General features: G+C 35.0%; 1 protein-coding gene across 3 annotated transcripts in view; it reads right to left on the minus strand.

Annotated features, from left to right (window-relative positions):
• The window catches only part of LOC143249810 (glycine receptor subunit alpha-2-like), a 31962-nt gene extending 29506 nt beyond the window's left edge, over positions 1–2456 (minus strand). Inside the window, exon 1 of one of the 3 annotated variants that reach the window (XM_076500292.1) lies at positions 2089–2456. In XM_076500292.1, the coding sequence (XP_076356407.1) occupies positions 2089–2209 (121 nt within the window). In that variant the 5' untranslated portion in view covers positions 2210–2456. The remainder of the gene's footprint in view (positions 1–2088) is intronic. The other 2 variants (XM_076500291.1, XM_076500290.1) reach the window with 2 other exon arrangements.
• Positions 2457–17750: the final 15294 nt, after the last annotated feature.

A 17750-nucleotide genomic window follows, 5' to 3' on the forward strand; every position in this document is an offset into this window, starting at 1 on the left:
ATTGATTCACGGCTTGGTCTATAAATGTGCGCTTTTCTTGCAAAAACAAAATTATTCAAAGTATGCATCTGATAACAGGTCCCAACATCTACAATGAATATTGGGTATTTTGTTTAGCATGTTATTAAATTTGCCTTTAATATACATGTAATATACAAAGTGAATCAAATGACAAAATAATAGAAAGTATCCAACATTGGTTTTGGTTATTTTATGTCTCCATGTTCTTCTGAAGTAACACTACTAGAGCACATGTTAAAAATACGTCTACTACACCGTTGGGTAATATAATATTCTTGCAAAGTTTTGGATGCTGTAATATTCAGATGTTACTCTCATTACACATCTTAATTAAGGCAAGACAACAGAGAACTTTAAAAGCAGAAAGTTATGATAAGAACATTTAGTTCAAATATTACTAAAATATGTGTATAAATATCAAGAAAAGTAGCGATTATTTTAATTAATCTGTTCATCTAGAACACATACATTGTATGACCTAAACGTTGAATACACAGTTTAATGGAAGCGGTGAACACTGAAAATTTCAATAACAGGAAATTGTTCTTAATAAAGCTATATTACTGATGACAAACACTACCAAATCCTTTAGTGTCTTTAATGTATTGTATCACAAACTTCTATAGATTTCCTCATCACTTTGATGAAACAAATAATTCTTTTAATGAGTTTAAAAAATACGTACTTGAAATGCAGTTAGGCTTAGAACACACAAGTCGCCTCTGTTGGCACGCTGCAATGTTGTTATTAGTTTTAGTTTGCTGAAACAGATCAAAACTTATATCTTATATGATACAAGGCTCAATGTAGGAAAATATCCTTGTATTAAAATATTAAATGAGTACAATTTCCTTACCCTCTTCCCAGTGTAGTTTCTGTTTGCAGGTTATAGAAGTAAAATAACTTAATCTCTAGTGTTTAAAATTCTAATAAGCAAGATGGACAACACTTTTAATATCTCATTTTCGTACGTGCAATTGTATCAGGTCGAAGCATTCGTTTATGTTGCATTCGCACCTGCGCATTTCGCACCAACCTTTATTACAAAGAGCTAGTGGCTTCCCGGTGTGGCAGCGATAGTTCATCAGATTTACAACACTAAAATCAGGAGCTCGATTTCCGTCGGCGAACACAGTATATAACCCGATGAGACTTTGCTATAAGAAAACATACACACACACAGAGCTAGTGCAAAGTTACTTTAAAGATTAAATAACATTATTTGTGATCAGATTTAGTGTTTTTGTATCTTTAACAAACATTAGAAAATAAAATCACCTCAAGCCTTTAATATGTCTGAGTTTAACGAGTACGTGGTCTGTCTAAATATGTATAGTATAACATTACTTAACATTGACATGTTAATATACCTTAGTGATTAATACGCTGTTATTACAAGCTACTTGTTTGAACACATCTGAATTAAATAACAACACCGCAAATACAAGTTCAGTTGTTACTTGGAGGTATCATATTTTATACCGTATGTATCTTTAGCAAGAAATGAGAAATAGAAAGTATTATACCAAGATATCTTATTCGTTCTCTTTATGCGAAACGATATGCTGCTTTTGTAATGAACGTAAGCTCTTCAAACGAAGTTTCTTAATTTTTCTTCTTCATAAGAAGCCATTCTACAGTAATGTGCGAGCTGCGATCATACGGGTGTAAACAAGCCTATTTCCTTGTCAGAATATAATTGAGTTAAATACGCGAAGATCGCATATCCAGCCTCCTGAATAGAAGGACGCAGGGTGACGTTTTTGTGTGTTATTGCGCCGCTGGATATAATTCTGTGCTGCTGTGAGTTACAGGGAAAGTAATGAGTAAGCAAGTGTTTAAGATAGACTATCTGACATTCAAAGGACGTAGTGCTACAAAGGGCTAGTCAGTTTGCACACATTCTGTGTGTGTGCGTTAATCTTGAAAAACCTTACGCTGAAGGAACACTGATGTGAAAAATAACCACAGAACACTTATTATTAGAAATGTTCGTTATTTAGATGTTACAGTATACAACTTTGTTTTCTAGCTACGTTATCATGGAAGATAATTATAATACCATACCTGGAGTAGCGCTTAGAGATGACGTTATACGTGCTGAAAAGAAACACCGCAACAAGCTGCCAGACTCCCGAAAACATTTTACTTCATGCCTCGATGACAAAATAATGACATCAACACTCATGCCCAGTCCTTAGGCTCAGTTTCGCTAATGTCATCAAACTGGTTCCGAAAACCTTATAATCCAATGTACGCAGCATGATATAGGAGATGATGAGACACGATTTTATTAGGGTTGTGTAGAGGGGGTATTCCGGTGCAGTAGCTGTTGAAGTCCGACCCCAGCAAGCTGCAGGTCTGTTGCGCGAATAGAACGCGTTTAAAGTATGGACGCATGCGTCACCATGCATTTTTAATAAACTACATAATAATAATAAACCTTGTAATGAAAATAAAAATAAAGCGCGTACACTAAAATCAGTCAATAACGCAGTCCGTCCCGTTATCATATGATAAATCACAAAAACGCTGGAAGCTGTTATTTTAAAAAAACCCGGATTAAAAACTGGTTTGGTGTGTTTTGAATTTCGCGAATAGTCCATGTGTAGCCCAAGAATTGGCAACTCTTTTATCAACGAATAATGGAATTGACTGTCACATTATAGCGTCCCCACGGTTGAAAGGGCGAGCATGTTTGGTGCAACGGGGTTTCCAACCCACGAAGTGCCTTAACCATCTGGCCATGCCGGGGCCTATTAAAAACTGTTGATCTCTGCTATTCAGTTTCTTGCTATATTCAAAATTGTATTTTTCGAATGCACAAAACACCGTATACTTCGATACTGGTAAAAATATTTGTAAAATAGTCATTGGCTTGTATTTTTACTATTCTACTGGCTTCAACTTGCTTAATGTAAAGATAATCCGCTATATTTAAACCTGTTTCCATTTTACTGAAAAAAATGATTGAAAATACGAAAGGCATACTAAGCAACCAAGGAGGAAATGAACAACGTACATGTATTTTTCTCACAAATTCACTTTACCAGGTTTAATAAGGCTCAAAGTCTATGACTTTGCTGCCATCTGTCGGTAAGTCTAGACAGAAACCGAAATTGATCAAATTGTTTCTGATTTTGCTCTTCTCTCGTAAAATAATTTTTTTTGTTTCTCGAAGAAAAAAAATTCAGTTTTCGATCTGAAGTAATTTCTGTAATTTTTTCAAAATAAAATTAGATTGCAATTAAAAAAAGATTAGAAAGTAAAAATGGAGAACAAAAAATTCTGAAGTTCAGTCCTTAACTTAGCTGCAATTAAGTGAAAGTTAAGGTAAGTCATACAAGAAATAAATTAATAGAAATCTGCCACTTCACTTTTTCATTTTCATTAAATTATTAATATTTGTCGTAAACGTTTATTGACCAATTTTCTTTGTGAGGTTTCCCTCTGTTTTTAAAGAAGTTTTCATATAACTACTGTTACTGAATAATGGAAATTTTATTCAATTTTAGTGTAAGCTTATTCAATCGAAGTGCGTTACTCTAAGCCTAACGTGAAAGTTCTACTTCCATACAAACCTTGTTTGTACTAGTTAATGTTGACGGCTGATCGTATAGCTGTTGTCATACTGCGAATGATCGTTGTTTCTTGTTCTATTATCGCTTATATAATTATCTTCTCATACAAAAAAAAATTACATTTTTATCTTGAAACGTAAGACTACATTATGAGCTTTTGTGACGTGTCCTACAGAACTTGAACCCAGAATTTAGCATTATAAGCCCTTAAACTTACATAAAGGGCATAGATTTAACCAACTCATGTTATGCTGTTCGAGTATACAGTAATGTTTTTATATTGTTCATTATATAAAACATCGTACATCATCTAGGTATAATTCTGTGATAAATTGAGATTCATTGGTAGTCACAAAAAATATCCAAATAAGCGTTTCATGGGAATTTGGATCATTTCTTAAACTTTTTCGTTCATAGGCTTCTTGTTTTCTTTTTTCCTATAGCAAATCTCACCATTGTCACATTTTAAACAAGTTAATTCTACGTTCAAAAAATTTCTTGTTTGTTTGGTTTTCTTTTTGTCCTGGGGAAGTCATCGATTTCAACCAGTGTTTTATACAATGTCGTAGAGTCTACGACGTAGACGCATCTGGATCACTGTAGAAGTGTCTGGTTTCATCCATTTAGAAAACTAAATCTGTGTTTGTTTGAAGTTCTTAAATGAATCATCTCAGTAACATCTGTTTTAGTTTCTCTGAGCATGAAGAAATATTCGAACACTACCCTAGGGGGAGATTGCGAAAACAAAACATTGTAGAGCATTTAATATATTCATCAGTGTGTTTAATGTTATAATGGGGGTCATAAATACTGTGTTCAGAAACAAAACCTGCAAACTACCTAGAAAAGATTAATATTAAGAGTAGGGTGTGTGTGTTTTCTTATAACAAAGCCACATCGGGCTATCTTCTGTGCCCACCGAAGTGAATCGAACCCTAATGTTAGGGTTGTAAACCCGTAGACTTACCACTATACCAGCGGATGGCAATAAGAGTAGGGCTAAGTGCATGCTGGATTGAATTTTATTCTACAATTTAACAATACTCACGAAATGTTATGTAAAAGTAAGCGAAAAACACAATTTTGTCATATTTTAAAAACTTCTGGTTTTATAAAGCAAAATTCTTCTCTGAAGATAATTTACTGATCTCCTTTTCTGTTCTATCAAAGGTTTCCAGTCTTTAAATCTAATTCCTAAAACATTTTTAATTTTTTATTTCCCTTTGAAATTCTTTATTTGTCGAGATTTATCTTTCATTACTCTGGTTCACGAGGAATGTAATTAAAAATACTCCTTACAAACCTCTCTGTCTCCCATGACCGCTGTCATTTGTTGTTTCATATTGTGTTTGTTTGTTTTGAATTTCGCGCAAAGCTACTCAAGGGCTATCTGCGCTAGCCGTCCCTAATTTAGCAGTGTAAGACTAGAGGGAAGGCAGCTAGTCAGTCATCACTACCCACCGCCAACACTTGGGCTACTCTTTTACCAACGAATATTGGGATTGACAGTCGCATTATATAATTATATAACGGCTGAAAGGGCTAGCATGCTTGGTGCGACCGGAATTCGAACCCGCGACCCTCAGGTTACGAGTCGAGTGTCTTAACCACTTGGCCATGCTAGACCTTCGTTTTGTGTATCTGCCGCTTTCATTAGCTTTATCCAAATGCACATCTCTAAATACGAGAGCCCGAACGCGAAAAAGGCATACTACTGGATCACCTATATGCTGTTATGAGAAAAATTTAAATTTTTCGTGATTAGTTTTATATGTACTGCTTTAGTTATAGTACTTTTGGTTGTTTGTTGTTGAACGAGACACAGAACCTAATGATAGGCCTAAATGTGGTTGAACGGATATGGAAATGGTTGAGACTCTAAGCGTCGTTGATTTATTTGTAGCTAAGAGTAAAGCAGCACAATAAGATATATGTGTGTTGTGCCAATCGTAGGGATTTAATCCCGAATTTTAAAGTTATCAGTCTTGAACTTTCCCCGTTGAACAGTCGAAAAGGTCACCTGATTTTAACGGTTTATGTTTACACTAACGAAGCAGCATCTTGCCACTGATACAAAGCCACAGATTTAGAACATCAACGACCTCCTAAACAATGTCACAACACAATATATCACATCAACAAAGTGAAGGCAATGATTACGTAAAATTACCTTCCAACCTAAAATAAACCATTGGGATAAAGCTGGATATATCTCCTACTATCATTAACAAATAACAATTAAACATTTCAAGCTGTTTACTCAAAAGTTCACACGATTCTGGTTGCACTTTGATATCAACCACTGTTATCATGAGGAAGATAATTTAAAAAAACTGAAATCATAACTGTTCTATTCCACTTGATGCATGTAACCCCCCTTAGCTCTTGTACAGAAAAGAAGGCCTACAAAAAACTTAAGAAGATGTATAGTCTAAGTTTGACTAGACAACTTTAGTCGAAGATTCTCCGGGTGCAAATTGTAGTTTCGAGCTATAATGACTAGTCATGGATACTAAAGAGGCCCGGCATGGCCAAGTGGGTCAAGGCGTTAGACTCGTAATCTGAGGGTCGCAGGTTCGAATCCCCGTCACACTAAACATGTTCGCCTTTTCAGCCATGGGAGCGTTATAACGTGACAGTCAATCCCACTATGCGTTGGTAAAAGAGTAGCCCAAGAGTTGGGGTGGGTGGTGACGACTAGCTGCCTTTCCTCTAGTCTTACACCGCTAAATTAGGGATGACTAGTGCAGATAGTCCTTGAGTAGCTATGCGCCAAATTGAAAACAAAAAATGGATACTAAACTTAATACAAACTCAAGAATAGTCCAAAAAGCGGAAAGAAACATAAACATCGTTCTTATTAAGTGTGATTAATCTCGGTACACACTTATATGTAGTTTTACAAATTAATGTTCGAGAAATCAATTATTTTCTGTAAAATTCGTTAATGCTTTCACTTAGTATTTAGAAACGTGGTTTAATCTGACTCATAAAGAGATACACCCAAGTATGTCGGTTCATTTCGGCGAATATAGTGGAAAAAGTTTATACTCTTAAGAAAACTTTTGCAATTTCAGAGTCAGAGACTACAAAGTGGGTGTTTTTGAAAGAGACGATGATACGAAAATAAGATAATCTCAATTAAGAATAATAAATATTGTGTGTATGTTTTTCGTATAGCAAATCCACAGAAGGGCTATCTGCTCAGCCCACCAAAGAGAATTGAACCCCTGATTTTAGCTTGTAAATTCGGAGACATACCGCTGTACTAGCGGGGTACAACAATAAATAGAGTTTGAAGAGTGGAATATATGGACATTTATAAGAGAACAGTATGGAATGGAGCAGTTTTAAAACTAAAAAACTAGATATTGTCAAAGAATGATTCAAATCCCTGTTTTCTTTCTGATTTATCAAGTAGTGTAAACATTCGAGCACATCAACTCACATTTTAATGCTAAAAGAATGGTTACTTCATTCAGGCTAAGTTTGAGTTGTTAATAACTTCATGTACAAATTCACTTTTGTGCGATTCAGTATAAACCTTTTGAACTCATATTATAGGTCTTAATAGTACTGAGGTATAGTTTACAATAAACTATGGTCCTAAATTTTAATGAATTAAGTTTATTTAACCCTAAATATACAGCTAGAAAATGATTAAATAATGGTTCCATGTGTGGTCTTTCCGAGTGTTCCTTAAATCTATGTACCGTAGTTGAACCAGACCAACCTGTCTTAGGCCCAGCATGACCAGGTGGTTAAGGCGCTCGACTCGTAATCCGAGGGTCGCGGGTTCGAATCCCTGTTCCACCAAACATGCTCGCCCTTTCAGCCGTGGGAGCGTTATAACATGACGATCAATCCCTCTATTCGTTGGTAAAAAGTAGCTCAAAAGCTACTTGCCTTCCCTCTAGTTTTACACTTCTAAATTAGGGACGGCTAGTGCAGATAGCCCAACTGTAGCTTTGGGCGAATTTCAACACAAACCAAAACAAACTATCTTACGATGTTAAACGTTTAAGTAGTTGAACCAATACAACTTCTCTAACAACGGGTGCATGAATATTGATTTTTGACGCAGGAACGTTCAAATAATGGGATATTGCCTTTAATGTAAAGGAAGTTTTGAATTATTTTTATGGTATAAAAACCGCCCTCGCATTAATTTATGAATAAATTTTGTTAATTTTGAATGACTTTGTACAATAGATACGGTAGAGCACACGGGTCACAGAACACTGTGGAACATTTGTTACGAGATGAATGGGGTTTTGACTTCCTTTAAGAATGTATTAGACACATTATAAACAAAATAAAACGAAAAAATGTTTCCTTTGCGGACATGCGCGCTCGTGCGTGCTGTTGTTAAGATCTCTTTGAAAATATTCTAATCAGCTAGATATTTTCTGTGCTGTACTATGAATGAAAATATTGGCTCGAGTTTTCTTAAACTTCCCTGGAGCAAAGATTTTAAGATATGAGTATAATCCTGAAAGTATTTTCTTATGAAATATTCAACTTTAAATAATTCACAAGCTTTCAGCTGAACATAACCAGAATCGATACATACAGTTACGACAGAAAGTGTTCGTACCCCTTAAAAAGTATCACGATTAGGATAATGAAAGTGTAGTATAATATAAATATTATACTAACACACATCTACATAAATTTTATGTAAATTGAACGACAAATAAGCTGTTTATAAACAAATAACCAAACATAGGAGGGGCAGAAAGTTTTCGTGCGTCTACATTAATGGTCAGTTATGAAGCCTTTCAGGAAAATTACTTGGTGCAATCTCTCCTCATAGCCCTCCATGATCGTTTGACAGTACTCGACTGGTATTCCTTCCATTCTTCTTCACAGAAGGACTCCAACTCTTGCAATTTTTCCGGATGACGCTGATGAACCCTGGTCTTCAAACGTTTTCAATTGGGTTGAGATCGGGTGACTGCGATTGCCACTCCAAAACGCTTAAATGGTTCTTCTGCAACCAGGATTGCACATATTTCGATGTGTGCTTAGGGTCATTGTCGTGCTGGAAGATCCAACGATGCCCAAGCTGCAAGTTCTGAGCATCATTCTTGATATAATTGCCTAATATATCAACGTACTTTTCTTTTTTCATGTTTCCGTTGACGCGGTGAAGTCTGCCTACACCAGAAGAGCGGAAGGAACCCCATAGCATGATTGAGCCACCTCCGTGTTTAACTGGCGTGGACGGTGTTCTTTGAAAGATTTTGTTCCTCCTTCTTACGGAAAATATAGCGAACATTATTGTGGCGGAAAAGCTAGATTTTAGTCTCGTCTGACCAAAGAGTACTCTTCCAATAGGTAAATGGTTTATCTACATGCTTTCTCATACCTCAATCATGCTTCTAAATGAACAAGCTTTAAATATGGAGTTCTACGAGGACGGCATGCTTTGAACTCAAAACTGTAGAGGAGTTTACTTCAACCCCAATTTCCCTGACCAGTTTCTGTATGTCATTACGTGTTAAACGAGGGTTTCTACTAACTTCTCTGAGAACCTTCCTCTTGGTTCTCTCTGGAATTTTGGTGGGGCGTCCGGAACGAGGGAGGTTAGCAGTTGATCCTTAAACTTGGCAATTATGCTTTAAACAGTAGATTTCGACACGTTAAGTTGTGTAGCAATACCGGAAAGAGACACACGAGACTTGTATTTTACAATAATTCGGTTTTTTAAATCACTAAACAGTTGTTTCCTGTTTGCCATGATGACCAAGCAAATAATGACGTAGACGGAGCTAAATTGCCGGAAGTAAATGTTTTGCTGGCTAAACTCCAATAATTATGAACCAAGTGTCTAGTTCTGGAATGGTATAATGTAGTTTATTCACCAAACTAAACAAAATGTTTACAGGAATATCAGTTTTTTTACACGTTCTGAACTGTACGAACACTTTCTGCTCCTCCTATTTTTGGTTATTTGCTTATAAACAGTTTATTTGTCGTTTGATTTACATAACTATTTCTGTAGATGTGTGTTAGTATAATATTTATAATATACTCTACTTTCATTACCCTACTCGTGATACTTTTTAAGTTATGAGCAAAAAACCACTCAGAACGCAGGATTACGAACATTCTCCATCATAACTGTGTATTCTGATGCGGGTCAACATCTCTACGTTGTAGAGCCACTGATTTCTACAAGTTCGTTCCCTTGGCTGTGGTTTCGCTAGATAGTAGATAGGGATAATTATATATATATATATATGAGTCTAGATAAGTGTAATTCCTTATAAACTGAAACTCAATACTAATATGTTGTGTATTCAGGCAATCAAGAAAGAGTTTTATTTCGCCTGTACTCGTTCGTTAAAAACTACACACGTATCACCTATATACGGCCCAGCACTGCCAGGTGGTTAAGACACTCGACTCGTAATCTGAGGGTCGCGATTTCGAATCTCCGTCACATCACACATGCTCTCCCTTTTAACCGTGAGAGCGTTATAAGGTGACACTGTCCCACTACTCCTTTTTGAAAGAGTAGTCCAAGATTTGGCAGTGGGTGATGTTGACTAGCTGTCTTACCTCTAGTTTCACACTGCTAAATTAGGGACGGCTAACGCAGATTGCCCTTGAGTAGCTTTGTGCGAAATTCAAAACAAACAAACAAACAAACAGCAATCATCTATATAAAATAATTACTATTCTTCATCAAATGTCTCATTATATAAGTCTAACAAATAAGGTTTTTGACAGTCAGTGATCTTTAACACTGAATTTTTAAGACGAATTTTAATTGTTATTACAACTTCTAAACCTTAGTTCGTTTTGTAGAACTGTTTTTGCAAAACTGTCGCCAACTTAAGTTACAGCAAATGTCTCATCACTCGTGAAGATTATCTAGTTTAAGAATCAATGATATATTATGTGTATATAAATACTAGTGGTATCGAGTATTGTTGTTTTACCTGAAATTTCTAAAATCTCACCTGACGCTTATAAACCATAACGACACGCCAAGAGACAATATATATTAATGGTTTGCTATAGTTGGTATACTGTAATTCTCGAAAAGTATAACTGTTATTAACGCTTATAAATATAATGCTTCAGATATCTCACTGATAACGTTTATAGATTTCGAACATTACAAACCATTGAGGCTAGGTAGTTAGGGAGCTTGAATCGTAATCTGAAGGTCGCGGGGTCGAATCCCTGTCGCACCGAACATGTCCGCCTTTTTGGCCCGGCATGGCCAGGTGGGTTAAGGCGTTCGACTCGTAATCCTAGGGTCGCGGGTTTGAATACCCGTCGCACCAAACATGCTCGCCCTTTCAGTCGTGGGGGCGTTATAATGTTACAGTCAATTCTACTATTCGTTGGTAAAGGAGTAGCCCAAGAGTTGACGGTGGGTGGTGATAACTAGCTGCCTTCCACCTAGTCTTACATTGAAAAATTAGGGACGGCTAGCGCAGATAGCCCTCGTGTAGCTTTGCGCGAAATTCAATAACAAACAAACCATTTAACTTTAGTGGATTGCCATCGGACGTTAATATTTTTACCAAAACATTATATAACTTCAGCGGTGAAAAACTCGCGTGTGGTCTACAAATAGCTAGCTAGCCTCCCCTTAAGTGAATTGTGCCTATATCAACTCAAAATTAATTCGCTCATCGGGAACCCTCAATAGCATATCAAGGGAGTTTCAGATCAGATAGAAGACTCAATATTGTTTGTAAAGCCTTTGTATATAAACTGTTAACTACAACAAATACTTATATATATAACCGTTGTTATACATTATATCATTGTTTGTATATTAAAATATATGTGTTCAGAAAGAAACCTGCGTGCATCAATCTTGTTAGCAAATATCATAAAATTAATACATATCGACATTTAATTAACTTCTAAATCTAAATTAAAAGTTAACTCAGTTTCAAGCTTTTTTATATTGTAATAACTAGCATAAGAAATTAGAGGCTCGATCGAGATAAATCGTTTTACGTAACACTGTGTATGTACACATCAATCTTAAACTTGTTTGTTTGTAGATAGGCATACAGCTACACAATGAGCTATATTTGCTGTGACCACTGGGGAATAAGTTGTAAACCATATACGTGTATACTCAAGGTTATTATATACTTCCATTTGAAGAACATGTGACTGATGTTTCATGAAGGTATCGATAACCCTGAACCGATATGCTCATATCGTAATCAGTCTCATCAGTAAACTCATTTTAGCACGTAAAGGATTTATTTACTAAAATGTTTTAATAAAATTCTTTAGATGTATCATATAAACAGCGTTTATTTTTATTATATCATCCTAGTTATTAGTCTGATTTCTGTTGATGAGTGGTGCCTGTTCAGTGACTGTAGACAAATGACGATTAATTCCTTTTTTTGAAATAAGTACTGTAACCCATTCTTTAATAAATAATGCTCTAGTCTATTGTGGCCATACAGACAGCCAATTAGGCTGATCCCACGTAAGAAGGTTTAAACCTTCCTGTCACATAATCAGTCGTAATACGTTTGGTGTTCTTGTAGACAACCAAGTACAAAGGACGTATGTTTTAGAATTCGTCGGCCTTAATTCTAATAAAGCTGTACACAATTAAGATTAATTAGTCTCAAGAGAGAAGCCTAACGAATTGAACCAGCCTATTCCAACGAGATTATACAAGATTTGAACACAAGAATCATCTTGTCTGTGAAATTAGAATCTTTGTTCATCATGATCAACTTTCTCAGAAACTACAGATCCTTCTTTTACCAAAACACTAACAAAAAAAATCAAACCTAGGAAAAACATCAACTTTAACAAGAAGGACGTTTAACAGCTGTAGTCAATTTATCTCAGAAAAAGGTTACAATTAGAATTGGTTATCTCCATCAATTGCAGAGAATGTGAACGTAAGGATCAGTTTATTTCATGAAGCCCAGATAAAGCAGCCATCAGATGAACTAATTTAGAAGATTATTAAATAATACAGCAACTACAAATTTTCTGCTGTTCTACTAATATATATATATTAAGGGGATGAACAAAAATAGTCCACCTGGAAAGTGCTGTTAATTTGGTGTATCGTTTATTAGATAACAGAAAAATATATAGAACTATTTGTTTTCAGAATGTACTTGACGAGATATGTTTAAATATGATCACAAATCCTAATTTTAACACTGGCTTTGGTGAGTACCTGAACTTTTCATGATTTTAGTTACATAGTCTCATAAAAAGTTTTGTACACCTGTTGTAGTTTCTTAGATCTTTTTTCAATTATCCTAGAAAATAATCCGTGGAAAAGCACTCTTTCTTGTCCGTCCCCTGTATATTGGTACAGTTTCTAAATATGTCTATGATCCAGTGGTTAACGTGCCAAACTGTGGATCTACGGATACCTGTCCACATCCTGTTACCGGAAATAAAACTCGTGCTCTGTCTTTGTGGTAATAAGTGTGCCGAACAAATCTCGTTATTTTAGCAAAGCAGTTCAGACTTAGGGACACTTGTACAGATAGATCTTGCCTAGCCTTGCGTAGATATATGAACGTATTAACTACCAAGTAAAATGGTGATTTTCAGTTTAATGAGCGTGAAGTTCCGATAATGAAATTACAAACACAACAACGTGAATTTTTCACAAACCACTTTGCATGAACTTATTTTGAAATATTACAATAACAATCGAATTAATTGAATTAAGTTTACAGTATTCATGTGATATTACATAATCAAATCTCAAATTAGTATCATGTATGTGGTAGGAAAAAGTAAACTAAGAGGGCCACCTTAGCTTCTAATGCAATTATTCATAATTAAGATGCATTTCATGAATAAACTAGTACTTTTTTTTCTAAATCACATAGTTTTATTGAAAAGGGCCGTTTCTATTATTAAAAGGCCCGGCATGGCTAGGTGGTTAAGGCACTTCGCTCGTAATCCGAGGGTCGCGGGTTCGAATCTCCGTCACACTAAAGATGTTCGCCTTTTCAGCCATGGGAGAGTTATAACGTGACAGTCAATCCCACTATGCGTTGGTAAAAGAGTAGTCCAAGAGTTGGCGGTCGGTGGTGATGACTAGCTGTCTTCCCTCTGGTCTCACACCGCTAAATTAGAGACGACTAGTGCAGACAGCCCTCGTGAAGCTTTGCGCGAAGTCCAAAAACAAAGAAAGAAATTATTCTTAAAAAATACTGAGCATAAACTTATTTTAGATATCAAAAAGCACATTTCTTCTGCTTGGAGGTTCTTTTACGTACACGATGGATTAAACGGTCCTCAAGATAGAGTGAAATGGACTTATTTAAACCCATAATATGTGCAGTTTCAAATAAATGCTGCATTTAATTTCTCAAACAGGAGTTATAAAAACCGCGCTTGACGATTGTACAAGTAAATACGGGGTATATATTATGGAGAAAGGTTAGTAATGCATATATTATAATAAAACAGGTAAAATTAAGAAGTGTAGCAAGACATAGTTGTTACAAGTGCAAGCTTAATTTTAAATATTTACATTCTGCAAAATCAGTTTCGTCTGACAATTTTGCGTGAAACTGTGTGTATGTAGAGAATGTTTATATATCGTGATTAAACAGCTTTCTTATTTTCGTATAATAATTTTTAATGTTCACGTGTAACTTTATAGTAATTTTGTTCTTTTCATAACTTCACGCCCCATACACGTTTCTACAAACATATATAATAATAATAAAGGACGTGTCTCTTCGCGTGTATGTAACTGCCATCACTTCGAGAGGAAAGTATCTAGAAATTTGAAATTTGTACACATACTAAGTGGACCCTGAGGGTTTGCACCTGGGTATTATCAATTATCTTATTCATGTACGTGTGCATCTTTTTAATGAGGAACACTATCGAAAAACCACATAAAAAGAAGTGTTTCCTTATATTACAAATATAAATTACCTACAGACAATCATACACATACATGCACGTATGCACATCTTTGTAACGAGGCAAGCTTGTGACAAACCACATAGAAAAAAGATGTTTATTATATACCAACGAAATCGTTATGAGTTGACATTAAATAAGCTATTCTATCTAGATAAATGCAGTTTGTCATTTACGACTCCTCTTATTTCTAGAAGCCAAGCATGACGTAACGTGACTGACACTGGATTTTATATAAAAGGTTAAATAACGTGGCGTATATTGCCATCTATAATTATCTATAATAATTTTATTATTACAGTACCTTAACGTATTTTTTATGTTTATAGAAAATAAAAATGATTAAAATATTGTTGACTGTTCTTATATGCTACAATACGTTCGAAATGTACACAATGACATAATAATCTAGAACATATCAATCTAATAACCGAAGCTAAGCCGACCATTTTCGCTAGTATATATATAGTAAGAATATGAAACTTTATTTTAGCTTCATTTATCCCCTATAAGGCTTTAAATCTCACCCCTTTATTTTTTCTTATATAAAGCCATATCGGGTTATCTGCTGTGTCCACAGAGGAAATTCGAATCCTTGATTTTAACACTATACATCTGAAAATGTACCGCCGTGCCTCTGGGGGAAGTAAGTCACCCTTTTGTTTATAGTAATTGTGTTAATTTACAGCGTTTTGTTCAATAAATTAATAAAACTAACTGGTCGCTGTAAATGAAATAAATACTTATTCAACGTGGTTCAAATACTCTTTGAAATTTTTCCGGTCTTTGTACAAACCAATCAAATAACCTCAAACTGTACCCATCAGATTAATTAAGAATGACATATTAATTTATATCTCAGAATACTCTCAAATTTCGATATTAAATCAAAGAAAAACATTAGCATGAAATTCATCCATTAATTATTACTCAACTTTTCAAATGAATTTAAAGATCTGTGCAGTTAGATTTGACAAGCCGAAAGTTTTAATACCAACAGGAATTTAAAGTAAGTTCCGTATTGACAGACTGTATTTTCATTTTTGGGGAAGCATGTTCGGTAATTGAACTCGAGCGTCATAACTTGCCCAACATATTAGCATAGATGTCAGAAAAAACCCAATGTCTACAAATATAAATCACTGCTTTGTTCAGAACTTTATTTTCTGAGTGAATTAATATAATTTTACGTTTAATAAGTTTGTAAATAATAAGATAACTAATTGTTTAAACAAAAGTTGATTTTCTTTCATACTTCAGAAATAGAAAATCTGATTAGTTCCTGTTGAAAACATATAAACCTAAGACATGAATAATTCAATACTGAGTTGCTAGACTTTAATCACAGATTTTTGTATCTAGGTTTGTATCCAAGACCCAATCTGCCCACCACGAGTATTAAAACCCTGTTTCTAGCATTATCAGTCCACAGACATACTGGTGTGCCACCTGAGGAGTCTTTACTTGGATATAGACAAGAAAAATATATCTTTATTCAATTTATAAAGTGCGTATTGGTGCTCAGACTACATTAATATTATAGTATCTAGTTATATAAAACAACATTTTGGTGCTACAAGAACGTTTGGTTCTATTATTAAGAAAAATACGTCAGCTGTCTATAAAATCGTGTAAAATCATTGTATTATTACCTTGTATAACCACCATGTATTCTTATAATACCAGAATCCAAACACTTTCATAAACAGATATCATGTGTCGGTTAGAAACTTATTAAAATGTTCGAGCTTCTACTACCAACATACTGTAAACTGCCGATACATTTTTTCGGTGTCTGAAAATGAGTTTTTATTTAACTTTTTATGAAGGTTAATTATAGAAACTTGTTGAAAGCGTAGATGACATTCGTTAAAAATATAACATTATTATTGCCACAAGGTTGCTTTAGACGACGATAATAAAATTAATTTCGTGAAAAACAAGTAAATTCTTATTTTTACGATCTGGTGTGGCCTGGTGATCAGCATGTCGGGTTGTGGGCCTGGTGGTCAGCATGTCGGGTTGTGGGCCTAGTGATCAGCATGTCGGGTTGTGGGCCTGGTGATCAGCATGTCGGGTTGTGGGCCTGGTGATCAGCATGTCGGGTTGTGGGCCTAGTGATCAGAATCTCGGGTTGTGAACCTGGGGAACCATGGTTCACGTTTAGTTGTTGAAAAATTCGCATTCTTTACTGCGGGAGACTCGAGTGTGGAATAGGAGTGACAATCAAGTCCTACTATTCGATATAACATATGACTGTGGGCTCTGTTGACTACTTGCCTTCCTTCTAACCTATCAACTTAAAATTTTATTTTGTCATTGAATGTCATCAGAATTCATTCTTTTGTTTTCACTTCCTTTAATAAATATTCTAGTAGCTATAATAATCCAAGTCTTTATTCTCCTGGGTTCAGCATTCCAGTTTAACTTTCATAATAATCTAAGTGTTTATTCTCCTGGGTTCAGCATTCCAGTTTAACTTTCATAATAATCCAAGTGTTTATTCTACTCGGTTCAGCATGCCAGTTGAACTTTTATAGTAATCCAGATATTTATTCTCCTGGGTTCAGCATTCCAGTTTAACTTTTATAATAATTCAGGTGTTTATTCTCCTGGGTTCAGCATGCCAGTTGAACTTTTAATTAAATTGAAATAAATTTCCTACTGTTTTAAATTATAGTAAATTTTTACGACCTGACTATTAAAGAATTCTGTTCAATTACCATGGAAGCAAGTTGTACTTATAGTTGTTTTACTGCAAAATACTCAAATATTGTGTCTCCTATTGATAATGCCCCCCGCTAGTACAGCGGTATGTCTTCGGATTTACAACGCTAAAATCAGGGGTTCGATTCCTCTCGGTGGGCTCAGCAGATAGCCTGATGTGGCTTTGCTATAAGAAAAAAACACAAAACACCTATTGATAAGGGAAGGATTGTGGAGGCAAATATAGAGCTTGACAACAAAACCTTAAAAGTACACGGTACTAATAATTTCTTTATATCACAGTAAGTCACCTCTAAAGCTAAAAAGTAATAAATGTAGATAATTCAATTTACTAGGTGAGTGAAATAGCTGTTATAGTGACATATTCATCTACAATCCAAGTAAGATCTCACGAGGTTTGACCAGCCAAAGCAAGAGATATAGATTAGTACTAAACCAATGTAATAACTAATAATAAAGTAAGATGATAAAAGATAAAAAAATCACAATAATAAATACATTATGTAC

Source organism: Tachypleus tridentatus, chromosome 4, assembly GCF_004210375.1.
Source record: "Tachypleus tridentatus isolate NWPU-2018 chromosome 4, ASM421037v1, whole genome shotgun sequence".
Classification (NCBI taxonomy): domain Eukaryota; kingdom Metazoa; phylum Arthropoda; class Merostomata; order Xiphosura; family Limulidae; genus Tachypleus; species Tachypleus tridentatus.